The following is a 12,611-nucleotide window of genomic DNA, read 5'->3' on the forward strand; positions in this document are numbered from 1 at the left end:
CATGTTATTTATAGAGTACTGTTGGATTCTCTAAATGCTGTCTTGCATATGGATACCTGTGATATAAGTATTTACAAACAGGTTGGCTTTATAATAGCTGTTTTAGTTTGTTGGCCTGTAACTAGACATGGAGAGTTCAAAGACATGTTTGGTAACAGCGGTCTGGGAAGTCTTAAGTAGCTGCAAAATGCTAGTTAAGGCACATGGGTTTGATTTTTCTCTCTGTCACAAGCTTGTTCACAGAACTCAAGCAGGTCTTGTCATTCCAGCTTCCTGGAGGTGCTGTGAAAATAAAATCCATTACTGACTGAGCATAGAGGCTCCTGGATGGATAAATTACCAGAATGGTTTAGAAAGATTAAGTGAATCTTCAATCTATTCACTGCAGAGAAACCTTCCTAGGAGAAACCCAGCTATTAGTATGCAGGAGAGCAGTCCCATAACAAAACCAGCATGTAAAATGATTAAATCATACCAGACTGAAGAGTTAACAAGGCATGGCTGCACACGTTTGCTGCTAGCTCACACCACTGCGTGATGTTTCATCTCAATAGCAATCCAATAACTAGTCTGTAATTACATTGCAGGCCTTAATAAGTGCAGGGCCAGTCCTCCCAGGTGCTGAATGCTCTTAACTCCCACCAGCTGCAGTAGGAGCTGGAGATACTCAGTGCAGCAGAGGAGTCCCTTGGCATGTCATGTCATGTCATGTCATGTCATGTCATGTCATGTCATGTCATGTCATGTCATGTCATGTCATGTCATGTCATGTCAGCAAGGCCAGCCTCGCCAGCCTCCCATGCCACTGTAGCTTTGCTCTGTGCCTTTAAGGACAGACAACGATCTCTTGAATGAGGGATTGAATTTTGAATTATAGCAGCAGTAAAGCAGTTATGAAAAATATAATAACCCATTTTGGCTTAAAGCATGTCATTATATATTATATGTTTTTATAGCATTGTGAGTGTATTAGGAACAGTGAGACCCAGTGCAGCTGCAAGGGAGAATATCATCCTGTGGCTTTTTCGGTCTGTAGATGTGTATGTGTGTGCAATTTGCTCCTTGTGGGTGATATGGAAGTACTGATCTTCTAAGAAGGACTTGAACAGGGAAAAAGTGTTTGCTTGTCAAACACTACAAGCAGAGTGTTTCATTAGGAGTGTTTTCTATTGATAACACCCAGGTTAAAATGGTAGAAACTCTTTTTCTTGCTTTTGAGAGATGAAGAAGATGAAATTCCTGTTTAACCTCTCCAGGTAACCACTTCACATGGCTTGGGGCATCTCTGGCAGATGGCTGGGGAAAGCTTGTTGCTGTGGGTATGAGTACCTCACTCCAGGGCCTGAAACAGAGGGGAAACACCTATGTTTAATCCCTATGTAAACATAGTTATGTAGAAAGCCTACTACCCGGCAATATTTCTGAAGCATGTCAGTTTAGTGTCAACTACTAATATCATAAAACTACCCATCATGGTAATGGCAAAGCATCTTAGAGAGTCTCCAAAGCACTTCTTACTGAAATTCAAGTAAATGCTCTCTAAGTGCAGCTGGTCCTGTTAAGAGAGCCAGAGCTTGGCAATTCAGGTGACCTTTGGCAAGGATCATAATAAATGATGTTGTTGAGGTAGTCTAAGAGACTTAAGCAGATGCTGAAGTAACTACTAGCTCTGAAAAGGAGTTTTATTAACCATGTCGAGAGCCTATGGATAGACAAACACAATAGGCATGTCCTTGTTTAAACAAATATTAAATGGTGCTTCTCAGATTTTACTAACTGGGTATGCACCAGCTGCCACCACACTTCAGTATAGCCACATCAACAGCTCTGAAGACCCCAGCCAAGGCTGAGAGCCAACCTTAGATGCTTTCCTTACTGCAGGTGCCATAAGTGATAGTTCCCAGGTGGTGACGGGGAGGAGGAGGCTCAGGGGAAGGTGATTTCCACCTGCTGTCCTGATTGATCATGCTTCTCTCTGCCCCACCTTGCCTTGCTGTGAAATGCAATAACCCCCTATAAAGCACCTTATAGTATTTTTCGTCAGTACCCCTGGGAGAACCACAGTCCTGTATGTCCACAGGACTGGAAGATGAAGTCAGGGCTGCCACTGGAAGAGGTAACTCCATCCTCTGTCTGCCTTGGGGGCTTTTTCACCAGTCTGCTACTAGTGCCACAAATAAACTCACTCTGAACTGGGTCCAGGAACTGTACTAAGTGAAAATTAAATGTAATGGGGTTTGTTGTTTTGGTTTTGGTGGGGGTTATTTTGGTGGTGGTTTTTGTGGTTTTTTTTTTTTTTTTCTGCTGGGATCAGTTCTAGAAGCTCTTCTGCGGTTTTGCTGGGTGGTTGTACAAATATTTCTGTACTGGGACTGTAAGGGACTGGGAAATGCTGGGATGGGAACAAGTGGCTGAGGTGGGGATGGAAGTGGACAGCACTAATTTAAATCTTTTAGAGAACCACAGAGTGAGGATTTGTGAGAATTTTATGGGCTATCTGATGACTGCAGCTTATTACTGCTGCACCCCAGAGCAGAGTGGTATCTATATTCTCTATTATTCAAAAATAAATTATGGTTTTGATCTGCTGACCCCCATTTACATTATTTTCCATCACAGCAAGTGATATAATATACTTCAACAGAAAGGTTTGCTACTTACTGCCTTATATGCAGCTCATAGTTCAGAAAATCTGAACCCCTATCTGAGCTGTCCTTGGCTTGGGTCTGGGCTTTACAGCAAGGGGTAGAAAGCCGGTGTTTGACAGTCCCTGCTATGTGGGTCTGAAGATGGTGGTGTCTTTCTGGGTGAAGCAGGACAAGCAATCCCCAAAACATGCCATCCTTGTGCTACTGCACGAGCCAGGCATCCTAGCCAAAATATCTGGCTAACAAAATTCAAGATGCATAAGAAACATGGGGGTAACGCTGAAGTGCAGCTAAATGTCCTGCAATGTGATAACGGCCTGCAGGAACCCGGCCGGGCCGGACAGTGCGGGTGCAGGTTCCCACCCAGCTGAATGCTAACTGAGCACAGCAGCCCTGCTTGTGCCTGGAAGGCATTCCCGGTGCTTGCTCACATATTAGGTCACAGGGTGACTTATCTGTTGTGACCAGAATAGTTGCCTATACAGGGATGATTACAACAACGCTTGGGTTTTTGTATACCCAGTCATGGGAGGCTGTAATTAGTGCTTCCAGGCAAACTGTGACTTTTTGGAACTTTTCCTGAGGCTTATGAAGCATAAATTAGTTTCTGCTGTTTGAAAGCATGCACAGACTTAATCTCTGGGTCCTATTTATATTATAATTACTATATAATTCACATTTACATTCACTTGACTCCCTTTCTTACTTAACAGCCGAGGTTGGCTTTTGCATCTCAACTCCATTGTGTGCAGTTCACAGGTCAGAAGTCCCGTGGGTGACGGCAGGCTGGGGAGAGCTCGCTCTGGCTCCCTCACAAGCTTGTATGACTTCAAAATAGCAGACTGATATGAAAAATCCCTTTTGCACAAACAGAAGGTACCACAAGAGCTTTTTTTCCAGGAAAAGAGAGGATGCTGTCAGTGGTTTGGAATTTGAAAGAGAACTTCTTTTCTATCAGCTGTTAACAACGTAGTTATTAATGTAGTCTGAGATTAATTAAAATGGTGGCTTTTGTGGATGTTCCAGTCACATTTTGTCTTCCTTTAAGCAGACCATTTATGTTATAAAATATTTCACTGTATTGTTATACATGTTTATTGCAGCGTAAAGTACCCATAAATACTCAGTGACATGAAACAAGTGGAACAAAAAAATGCTTAATATTTTATAATAAAATGAATAGAAAACACCTGTAATTTCCAGGGCATGGAAAAAGAAAAGATTGTAAAATGAAAGTGAAACTCCTATCCCCTTTAAAATTACCTCATTCTGCAAAGCACTACGTGTTCCTTGCTTTTACATGCTTTGATCCCATTTTCATTTTGACTCTTGCTTGTAGATATAAGCCGTCTGGCATTGCCCAGAGGAAGGTGATCTATCATCTTCTTGCAGCCAGGGTTCTTGTCATTCGGTCATTCCGTACATATAAAATTTTATCTGAAGTCCACTCATAGGAGATAAATGACCATGACAACAGGCCTCCTCCAATGCTTCAAATAATGAAGCTTCACAAATCAGGCAGTGGCCTCCTGCTTGTTGAGGCTAGGGTGCATGTGCGTTATTTCCAGCTATATGAGCGACCTTGGTTGAACTCATTATTCTGCTGTGGATAGTACAGATGTTACCATCCCGCAAGATTTAAAGCTTCCTCTAAGGAAAACTGCTTTTTTCACCTTGTTTGCCAGCTGGACCAGCTGTAAGGTTATTGCTGGCTTTTCTTTTCTGTTTGCATGATACTTGTTTTGTTCTTTATTAATGCAGTCAGTACATTAAGGCTATATTAAAACCTGAGAACTCATGGGAGAAAAACAGCTTAATAACTAGACAATACAAAGCAAAGTTTTTGTTTTGTTTTTTTAAAGTTAATGCCCAGCATCAGTTATTATTTAACTAGCTAGGATATCATTATTTTGTTGCAAAAGTATTTTGCATATGGAAAAGAATAAATTAAGATTACCTAAATCAAGTTATACTAGGCTTTTAATGGAATAACCGCAAAATATGCAATGGGGTTTTGTTCTGTCAGTGTTAATGAGTTGTAAATGGCACTGAGAAGAAGGTATTTTCCTTCATGCTGTGATTACAAGGAAATAGTCTTTTCCCTTGAATATATCTGCAGTATGTTTATTAGAGGAACTGGAGGGGAGTAACAGGGACTGCAGTGTTCTTCCTTCCCTTCCACAGCCCTACCTGGACTTGGCTACAGTCTCTCCATTGTGACTACACTGCTATTCATGACATTTTTTAAGTCACAGAATCACAAGATCATAGAAAAATTCAGGCTGGAGGTCTTAGGACCTCCTTAGGAGGTCTCTAGTGCAACCTCCTTCTCCAAGCAGTGTTAGAGAAGAGATCAGACCAGATGGATCAGGGCTATGCATAGTGCTTTCTTAAAAGCTCCCAAGGATGGAGAGTGCACAACCTCCATGGGCATCTTAAGTTATCCAGAGGCTTTCCAAGGGAGGCATGGAAAACAGAAAATGTCAGACATGTTCCTCCACACACGGTATTTCTCTTAGGATTACTGTTTACTAATCCAATAAGAAACAAGTACATTTTAAAAATAGGGACAAATGTTAAACTTTTGCCTTTATCTCTTTTCAAAGTTTGGAAAAGAAAGCCTGGATTAAAATTGAATTGAAAGAGGTTAAGTCAATGAGGGATTCGCTTATAAATAGCAGGAAATAGAACAGAAATTGGAAAAAGAAGTGAGCCATGTATGGGGATTCCTCCGTTTAGATTCGTTCTTCCAGCCATAGATCTGAACCAGCGTACTCAAAGAAAATACCTTAGCCTTTTGGGACATCAGTGACCCCACGTGAGCTGGAGTGGCTCCCTCCTGTCTCTGGTACTTACATCTCCAGGTGCACAGTCGTGGTGCGCTATCAGGTTCAGGAACTCTGCAAGCAAGTTCTTCTAACCTACCTCCTTTTACAGCTGATCTATCACTATAATGGATGAGTGCACCTGCAGCGTTTCTCGAAGGTCATACGTTTTCCATGTTCCTCTTTGGAACCATCCACAGGCATTATTGCATCATGGCTTTTGAAAACTTAGCCAAAGCCTCATGAAAGGAAGGAAATACTTTCACTCAGCCCACTCGTTGCGATACCCCATTGGATGATATTAATTAAGAAGGAGAGTATGGGGATTAGTGAAAGAATTGTAAGGGAAGGTTAAGTACCAGCTAAATGAAAGAAGGCAGTAGATTATGATGAAGAGAAATATAAGGCTAATTGGAGATCAGCAGCAGGGTTCATTAGGAGCTGGTCTTGGAGATGACCTTACTTAGATTGCTCCCCAGCAGCCTGGGAACCCAAAGCTGGACACAGTTAATGGAATTTGTTAAGGCCACAAAGCTGATAAGCATCATCAGAAAGCAGAGAAAAATATTGGTGAATCTGGCTGTTGTGCAGGGCTGGAGTGGGATAAATTAATAGTACAAAAAGCAAAATTAAGCACATAGTGACTCAGGACAAGAATTTTTCTTGTATGCTTGAAGCTCAAGAGTCACAAATGCCTCAGAAGAGCAGATGGGTGCCTGGGCATGCAACGCTGATTGCTGGATGCCTGCAAACCGCCTACTGGCTGTGGTCATGGAAGAGATAAATGCTTTTTTAGGACAGAACAGGCAAACAATTTTCCATCGAACTGGGCAAGTAGCAGTTTCATTGTATAAGGACCAGTTAAGCCATCCTCTGCAGCAGGGGTAGTCCTGGTCATTTCTGTCTCGGAAGGAGGAACTGAATGTGAAATGCTATTGCATTAAAGAATAAGAGGAAAAGAAACTGTCTTACAAAAGGGAGCTAAAATAATTTAGTTTATCCTACTGGATGAAAGCTCTGGGGACACACAACTGCTCTAACTATAATGGGAATAGTCATGATTAGTAGAAACCAGTTTGTTGGAACAAACCCAAAAAGGTATAAATCGGAGTGACAGCCAGTGTGGCTTCAAGTTAGAAGGCAGCTCCTGCCAGAAGAGCAAGACACCAATAGGAATTACATCAGCAAAACCAGAGTTAGATTTAGAGGATGTTTGTCAGTACTTTTTTTACACAATTACCTGAAGAGGCAAGGGAGGGTCTTCTCAGACCCAGAGGTCCCATGTCCTTCTGTGTTTCAGTGGCCATCGGACAGACAGTGGGATGGAGCCAGTTAGCGTTGGCCCAGCTTCCCACACGGCTGTTTGTAAGCACCTCTCAAAATCCGTGGAATGGACTGAGCACCTGACCAGGCTTATTCACCCAAGCAACCTTTTGAAGAACTCATCAGACCTATTCTGTGTAGTATAATTAAAAACAAATCTCCTGCTCATTTGCCTTCTAAACACTGCTAACTGAAGCCGCCTCAGAACAACCAGATTTCTCTCTGCTCTTTCTATATATAAAGTAAGCATGAAATTTATTACTAGTATCAGATGGAGCAGAAACAAGGAGTACCACCAGTGTGGTTTGTGCAATTCTGCATGTTGCCTGAGAACAAGACAGTATTGATTATTTTACAAGACAAGTTACGTTTGAGGAAGTAAAGATTAGATTAAAAAGTTAAATGCCTTGGGGAGGGTGAATAGCAGCACAAATCTGTTTGATGTTTGTGTCAACAAGGTTGCCAAAGCAAACAGCACAAGCATCTGTCTTGCATAGCCTGGGAAATACTGTAAATGGGAAAATGTTTTAATTGTAAGCAGTGGTTCACAGAACTCCCCATGTCTTTATTTATTAGGATGATAGTATCACCCCAACATATGAACTTTATGCAGCACGTATAAATAATTCATGGATTAGCAAATAAAGAGATCTGGAATCTGTACACAGAGATGGCTGTTGCCAATTATCTCACTTGTGCAGAGCCAGACCCTCTCAGCTCCCATTGCTTGCAGCTGCTCTTTTAAATCATTCATCAGCGCTTAAGAGATATGCTGGTGGTGCTGGCAGAGAGTATTTGAATTTTCATTGTTTACACACTGTGAATTTAGCTTCTGGTCTGAAATTATCTGCCACATTGAAGCCTTTGAGAATACGGATGAGAAGAATAAGACAATTCCTCTTTTTTTCCTTTTTTAACACATACACAACTTTTATTACCTTTTTTGCAATTTTACTTCACATTCTTTTTATAATCACTACTTTCATTTAAAGTTGTAGCTAGTATAATTCCCTATGCCTATAAGTGATGAAAACATCAAGAATACTTTGGAATATTCTCTTAAAATATTACAAAATAAATATCTGGTAAGTATTTCATTCGAAGTCATATGATTTTCCATTTTTATCTGGAAATCTATACCTTACCACCTAAATATCTAGAGCTGCTTCTTTCTGATAGTGTTTAAGCAGAACCCTCTTGGAAATAATAACGAAAGCTGCTTAAAAAATCAATGACAAGCCACGGCCAATGCGGCTTCTTTTCAAATTACTGAGGCACCGTGTTTCTGTGCACTTTCAGATCATGGTGGGTAGTACTTCCTTGATGATAAATTTGCCCATGCAGTTATAGTAATATGGCTTAATTTACTTCTAGCATGGATAATGACAGTAACATTTTTAAAGTCAAAGGCCTTATGATAAAGCCAGCCTTTTAGCTATATTAATTGAAAACCTTATTCCTGTAACTAGAGATTTATGCAGCATTAACTACGCGTCTATCCTGGAATTTATAGAGTATGTCTATACACACTACTGTTCTCCTGTCAATAGTTTAGGTCTTTTCTCTTAAGCTATAAATAAAGCAGCAGCAATAAAAATGCTATCAAGTTACTGGAGTTAGCTGGTGCAATGCTGGAGCTGAGGAGAGGGGAGCAGAGCCTGCAAGCCATGTGAATCAGTTCCAGCTGCTAGTTCTCCAGTGCACCCCATCCCGCTCCTGCCAGAGAGATGCAGAGAGTGATAACATAGTTACGGGGCCCATACAGCATCCCAAATATGCCCACACCTCGGAGCATATCACAGCCCTGCTTGTATCTACCCCTCTGCAGCCGGGGCCAGGGGAAGAAATCCGACAGCATCATCATCCCCTTGTCATGCAGGAAAGTGGCCTGCCCATGATTTTGGGGACAGTGATCCAGGTTATGGGGTATGTGCTGGGTTTCTCTTACCTTTTCACATCGGGGGCGCAACAGCTCGGTATCTGCTTTACTTTCTTAAACTGGAGCACTTTGTGTTTTATTCTGCAAGGAGGACAAGCAGATGCTTAAATCCAGCCTGCACCTGATGCTCACATGGGCTCGGGACCTCTCTAAGCAAGGGGCAGAGCATTTGCAAAGTTTCCAAGGGGGATGGGTAGACACAGGCGCTCATCGGCCCTGACTAAAGAGCAGAAGAAGCAGAATGTGCCAGGGCTCAGGAGTCCCAGTCAAAGCCCGTTTGGAGGGGCTCTGGAGAGAGGAGACATGGAGCAGAGAACACCCTCGCTCTGCTTCTGTCAGCTCCCAGCAGTTCATTGAACAAATTAGGTTTCACTTTCGGATCCGCAAATGACAGTGGATGGCATTTTCCAGATGGCATGTGTAATGGGACTGTCACACCGTTATAGGTTTAAAAATAAAGTATGGGAGGCAGCTAATGAATATACGCTTCCTAATTTCAAGAATTTCGTTCTATCCCTGTCAGGCATTAGGCACTCAACTTGTGGGTGTTGAAAGACTTTTGATGTGTGTGTGTTAAGACACATAGCCTAGCATGTAACTAGGCTGGTTTACTTTAAAAATTGGCGTTGAAATAAGCAACTTACATAATTCCTTTAAAAGGTGATTTTTCCTCTTAATGACTTTCAGCCCGCTCACAAGTGGAAAGTGGTGTTTAACTGGAATGTCGTCATTGGGAATATTGACTATTGAGAGTAACCTTTCACACAAACCTAGTGATTCTACTCTGTAGATTTCTGTCTTTAGCATTTTTCCTCATTTGTTGAAAAGTAAAAATTGAGAAACTCAAAAGTCTACTTTTTGAAGGATACGGATGCATATTTAAAAATATTTTTATTTTATATTACATCAAACTGAATCTTTGCATGGGACCTCACTTTAAAATATTGATTTGGAGAGATGACAGCAAGGTAGTGAGAGACTATGGAAACACAATATATAATATATGGAATTTTCTCAACTACCTACTGGCTTTTTTCTTTATTTATTAATTTCTCACAGTTTTTCCAGTGCCAACACAAAAAGGAAAAATAAATTAGAAAATAAAAGGATTATACACATTGTATTTCTCTTTTTATCCCTTTCTTTCTGTTAGGCATTTTTGTGTTAATTAAAGGGCTGCTCTAGGTCTGATTGAAGTCATTTGGGAGGTTTCCTTTTATTTTCAGTGATGATTTTATCATGCCCATGATGAATTGTTTATTATGTTTGTTGCTTTTCCAGCAGACTGGCTTCTGGTACTGCAGGGAAAAAAAGCTGGGCAGATTCATAAATATAGTCAGCATATCAAAGTATATTGGTAGTGGGAAGGTAAATTCAGCTAAATCCTGGTGAGTGAAACACAGTTTTCCTCTGTGCGTTATACTCACTTAGCTGCATTCAATGTAGCAATGACAAAGGAATCAGATTGTTAGTGTAGAAAATTCTCAATTACTAGGAAACAAAAGTCAGGCTGCCATATCAGTCAGCTTGATTTAAAAAAAAAAAAAAACAAAAAAAAAAAACAAAACCCTTTTTCTGCCTCTTCTCCATATAGGGAAGGTCTACATGTAACACTCCTGATTGTATGCAATGGGATCCGGTTTCTTGGCAGCACAGGGAAAACCATTGACACAATTATACTGCCCTAAAGTCTTTCTTGCTCTCAAGAACTTATTTCACTCACCCATCCAGTATGGATTGCTCACTGTAACCCATTTTTGTTGCCATCTCTGTGCATACTGTCAGTACAGCACTTCAGGGGCTTTTTTCTCAGCCACCTCTACACGAATTGCTGGTGCACATGACTGGTGATCACACAGAATTTGCTTGTAGGTTGAAGGATTCAAGGCATCTTAAAGGGGCTTGAATCTCAGAGAATATCAAGACTCTTTAGGCTGTCTTAATTTTGAAGCTTAAAAAACATTGGGTTATTTGATATTCAATGTAGTCAAACAGCAGGTTTCCCCTGCATGCCAGCAGCATGCCACCAGACTGTTGGAACCCGAGAAAGTAGGAAAAGCGGTTTCTAACAACGTTTCCTCCAGAGGTCATTTGTACAGATGGTTCCAATGTGCACCAGCTGCACACCCTCATCTCATAGTAAGTTTGAACTGGAAGTACAGTGTATACAAAAAAGAAGTTCTGCCATGAAGATGGTGAGGCCGCACCTCGAATCCTGTAACAGGTTTGGGCCCCTCACTACAAGAAGGACATAGAGATGCTGGGCCATGTCCAGACAAGGGCAACGAAGCTGGGGAAGGGTCTGGAGAGCAGGTCTGATGAGGAGCGGCTGAGGGAGCTGGGGGTGTTTAGTCTGGAGAAGAGGAGGCTGAGGGGAGACCTTATCGCTCTCTGAAACGAGGTTGTAGTGAGGTGGGTGTTGGTCTCTTCTCCCAAGTTACTAGTGATAGGATGAGAAGAAATGGCCTCAAGTTGTGTCAGAGGAGGTTTAGTTTGGATATTAGGAAAAATTTCTTCACCAAAAGGGTTATCAAGCACTGGAACAGGCTGCCCAGGGATGTGGGTGAGTCACGATCCCTGGAGGCATTTAGTAGATGCATAGACGCGGTGCTTAGGAAAATGGGTTAGTGGTGGACTTGGCAGTGATAGCTTTACAGTTGGACTCAATGATCTTAAGGGTCTTTTCCAACCTAAAAGAGTCTATGAGTCTGTGATTCTATGATCTTCACCTACTCATGGAGTGGGAGCCCTCTGGCCCTGCTGTTTTGGATCTTTGCTGGGCATATGATGATCTTGCCTCTGCTGCTCATGCTGCTGCTGCATCATATTACATTATGGGGCAAGGGGAAGAAAAGTAAGATAACCACCATCTCTGAGGTTAAGGATTGACCATTTCATCATTACAGTGCTTCTTCCATCTTTCTGAGCAGTACTGTCAAACTCATTGGAAAAGCTACGAACAGGTATGGTTGTAACCTCTGCTGGGTCAGACTGAAGGTCCTTTTGGCCCAGCATCCTGTCTCTAAGATCAGTCAGCAGATAATAATCAAAAAACAGGGAGAAAGAAGCTGGCAACTACAAAATGAACGTGATCTCATGTACCATCCCATTTTTCTATCAGTCAGCCGCTTGGTGACTTTCTGAACAAGGAGTTGAATCCAGACCACTGTGCTAAACACGATAGCATCCTACAGCACCCTGTGCTGAAGACTGCAGCATCCTAAAGACTGTAGCGTCCTACAACAATGAATTCTGGGGTTCGCTTGTGCACTGCATAGTAATGATAATCCTCTTTGTATGCTACTGACTGATTTCAATACTCAAAAGCTGCATTTTAAGACCACATACGTGGTCTTTTTTAGTGTAAGAGCCAAACTGGTGTTATTTCATAAAAAAAAAAAAAAAAAAAAAGAAAGAAATTTGCAAAACAGCAACAGTTATCCATAGCATATAAAATGTAAGTGCTTTGTGCTGTGATGTTTGGGTGTCATTAGAATAATTTTAAAAGCAAGTGATTTAATTGTGTTTGTGCTAATTATAATGTTTACAAATTAGGGAAAGATGCATTTAGTAGTCCATTGGGAAAGGGCTTTGAAACCTCACATGTCTTCGAGTCTACAGTACTGTCATTTATTCATAGACTCTTTTTAATACCAGGGTGATTTGCTTTTTAGATTACTCTTGCATGGAAAGCGAGTCTCAGGAGTCTTCAGCTCCGTGGAATTCAAAACCAGGTTCACGTGTGTCTGTGTGTGCTTCGACAGATATTTAACCAAGTTCTTTTCTTCTTCTTTTCAAGGTCCCCGAGTCCCGATGGTGACTGTTCACAACACAACTGACGCACAGAGTAAGAATGGGCTTAAGCCTTGCAATCTT

General features: G+C 41.5%; 1 protein-coding gene across 3 annotated transcripts in view; it reads left to right on the top strand.

Moving 5' to 3' along the window:
* DPP6 (dipeptidyl peptidase like 6) overlaps positions 1-12,611 on the top strand; it is a 578,451-nt gene that overhangs the window by 547,762 nt on the left and 18,078 nt on the right. For all 3 annotated transcript variants that reach the window (XM_075082347.1, XM_075082346.1, XM_075082348.1), the window contains exon 17: positions 12,535-12,582. In XM_075082347.1, coding sequence (XP_074938448.1) covers positions 12,535-12,582 — 48 coding nt within the window. The remainder of the gene's footprint in view (positions 1-12,534; positions 12,583-12,611) is intronic.

The sequence above is a fragment of the Phalacrocorax aristotelis genome, chromosome 2 (genome assembly GCF_949628215.1).
Source record: "Phalacrocorax aristotelis chromosome 2, bGulAri2.1, whole genome shotgun sequence".
In the NCBI taxonomy this organism is placed as follows: Eukaryota; Metazoa; Chordata; class Aves; order Suliformes; family Phalacrocoracidae; genus Phalacrocorax; species Phalacrocorax aristotelis.